Source organism: Penaeus monodon, chromosome 5 (genome assembly GCF_015228065.2).
Source record: "Penaeus monodon isolate SGIC_2016 chromosome 5, NSTDA_Pmon_1, whole genome shotgun sequence".
Lineage (NCBI taxonomy): Eukaryota > Metazoa > Arthropoda > Malacostraca > Decapoda > Penaeidae > Penaeus > Penaeus monodon.
Window position 1 is genome coordinate 52,609,831 of NC_051390.1, and position 2,500 is coordinate 52,612,330.

Here is a 2,500-nt window from a genome sequence, read left to right on the forward strand (position 1 = left end):
CCGTCGTCTCTTTTGTTTACATTTCCAGTGTATTCCCCGCCTGCCGTTAGCCCAACGAAGAACGCTAGGCACTGGCTACTGTCCTCTGGCTGTTCACCACCGCATTCCGCTTGCATTACGCCGGGGAAACCAACCGGATCAGGGTGCAATTTAACCGTGTAATTTAAGGCTTGTGAGGCTCTCCATGAAACTTGGAGTGCTTCGGAGGCAAGCTGTTCCATACGTGTCTGGAAATCTGGAAGGAGTGGTAAGTCTTTCTGAGACAAGAGGGCAATTTATGAGAGAGAGAGAGAGAGAGAGAGAGAGAGAGAGAGAGAGAGAGAGCGAGAGAGAGAGAGAGAGAGAGAGAGAGAGAGAGAGAGAGAGAGAGAGCGAGAGCGAGAGCGAGAGCGAGAGCGAGAGCGAGAGCGAGAGCGAGAGAGAGAGAGAGAGAGAGAGAGAGAGAGAGAGAACGCCAAAGCCAACACATGGGGCCTGCTCTCATGTTAAGGCTCAGTATCGGTAGCATAACGTACGTGTTAAGTATTGTTCCCTCTCTCATCCTTATTACCATGTAAATGATAAGGGAAATAAGCTTACAATTCATGTACACTTGTACGTATCAATGCCCATAGTTATATTACAATCAAATACAGTCTTATATTCACGTGTAGTCCTATAATATACACCAGGAAAGTTTTTTCTTCTTTTTTATTTTATTTTTTATTTTTTTATTATTATTATTTTTTTTTTTTTTTATTATTGTATTTTAAGAAACTGAAAATTTTACCTTCAAATTCAATGGCGTTAGTTTCAAACACATCTTCCTTGCTATCCAAAGCCATCAGCAAGATTTTAAACATAATGCTCGGTGGTGTCACTGTAAACACACAGGAACTGCTTTTAATGGTGCATGTTATAGGACTCGATGTCTCTGTTCCTGCGTCATCATAGATCATGGCTTCCATGGTGACGGAATTGGCATCGAATTCTGCAGTGACTGTCAACTCCTCTTCCGGGATCCCTTTATACATCAAGTCCACGGCCGGATTAACCAGATCTGTCGACACAAGCACATAATTTAAATCTCGGAAAAAAACCCTGCACTGTCTAATTCTTTTTCATTCCCCTTCCTTACGTTTCTCAGCTCCTCTCTTCACTTCAGACCAACTTGTTCAACCCCCTCGTGTCAAAGAGAGGCTCATCAACCTACTCTTCGGCAGAAGATAGCTTCCGGTCATGTCGCATTGCTCCACGCTCGACCCTGTATCCCTGCAGACTTCGGGAGGCTCCAGATAGTCATCAACCTCTAGGAAATAACAGACCGATTTAGCACGACAGGTTTCGCCATTAACCCGCACGTCAAAGTCACCCGTTTCAGCCTTCAGAGATTTCATTTCTTCTGTTCCAACTTTCGTCATCTTGGGAGGTTCCAAGTCTGGGAGAAGGGAGAAGGGAGGGGGGTAATCAGTGGTATTATTTTTTATTGGTTTTATTGTGCGATGAGAAGGTTTAACGATGGAGAAGTGATATTGGTGGTGGTGGTGGTGATAGTGGTAGTGATGGTGGTGGTGGTGGTGGTGATGGTGATGATGGTGATGTTGATAGTGATGGTGATGGTGGTGGTCGTCGTTCTAGTAGTAGTAGAAATAGTAGTATTAGTAGACGATGGCGTAGTAGTTGTAGTAACAACAACAAAACAACAATAATGATAATAGCGATATTAATAACAACCCCCCCAAAAAATATCGACAAAAATAATGATAACAGGAGTAATAATAATAATAATTATTATTATTATTATTATTGTTATTATTATTATAACAACATCAACAACAACAAAACAATGATATTAATAATAATAATAACACTACTACTACATTAACTTCTACAACTGCAATTACTGTTGCTACTCCCACGTTTACTATTACTAACACAACTACTATTACTACTACTAATGATAATAACATTGTTAAAGCAAACAAGAATTTATGAATAGAAAATAAACATGATCACATTCATGGTTACACATAATATATTCCTAAAACCAACACCAACAGATAAAGAAAAAAAATAGTAATAACAACGAGGATAGTAACAACAAAAGAGTGATACTAATTATTGCAAAACGTAATACAAGAAGTTATTTTAAATTTCCCTCCTATGCTGGTGCTGCCATCTGTTGACGGGCGAAAGTGTGTAATGGTTGTTGTCTCGTACTAGAACTGCGATTCATCTTAAAGCTCTGCGTTGTACTGGTTTAAGTTACGACAGGATTTGGAAAACATCGGGAACTGCGATTTTTAAGAGGAAAACATTTTTTTTTTTTCTGTAGTAACCAGTAAAACGCCATACGAATAGTTACAAAGAATGCTATGGATGACTTTCTGTCACTACGAATTGATTTTAAAAGACGTACTCTGATTTTTTTTTTTTTTTTCAAATTCACAGTTTGAACAAAATAATAAAAAGTCTAAGTTGGAATTTGTAACGAAGTAAATAATATTCTCTGATAGTGTAC

The 2,500-nt window shown here is 39.1% G+C and overlaps 1 protein-coding gene across 5 annotated transcripts in view; it reads right to left on the reverse strand.

Annotated features, from left to right (window-relative positions):
- The window catches only part of LOC119573314, a 42,408-nt gene that overhangs the window by 11,814 nt on the left and 28,094 nt on the right, over positions 1 to 2,500 (reverse strand). For all 5 annotated transcript variants that reach the window (XM_037920481.1, XM_037920480.1, XM_037920483.1 and 2 more), the window contains 3 exons: positions 1,193 to 1,417; positions 770 to 1,039; positions 1 to 235 (listed from right to left, as the gene is read on the reverse strand). The exon at positions 1 to 235 is cut by the window's left edge and continues 53 nt beyond it. In XM_037920481.1, the coding sequence (XP_037776409.1) occupies positions 1 to 235; positions 770 to 1,039; positions 1,193 to 1,417 (730 nt within the window). The remainder of the gene's footprint in view (positions 236 to 769; positions 1,040 to 1,192; positions 1,418 to 2,500) is intronic.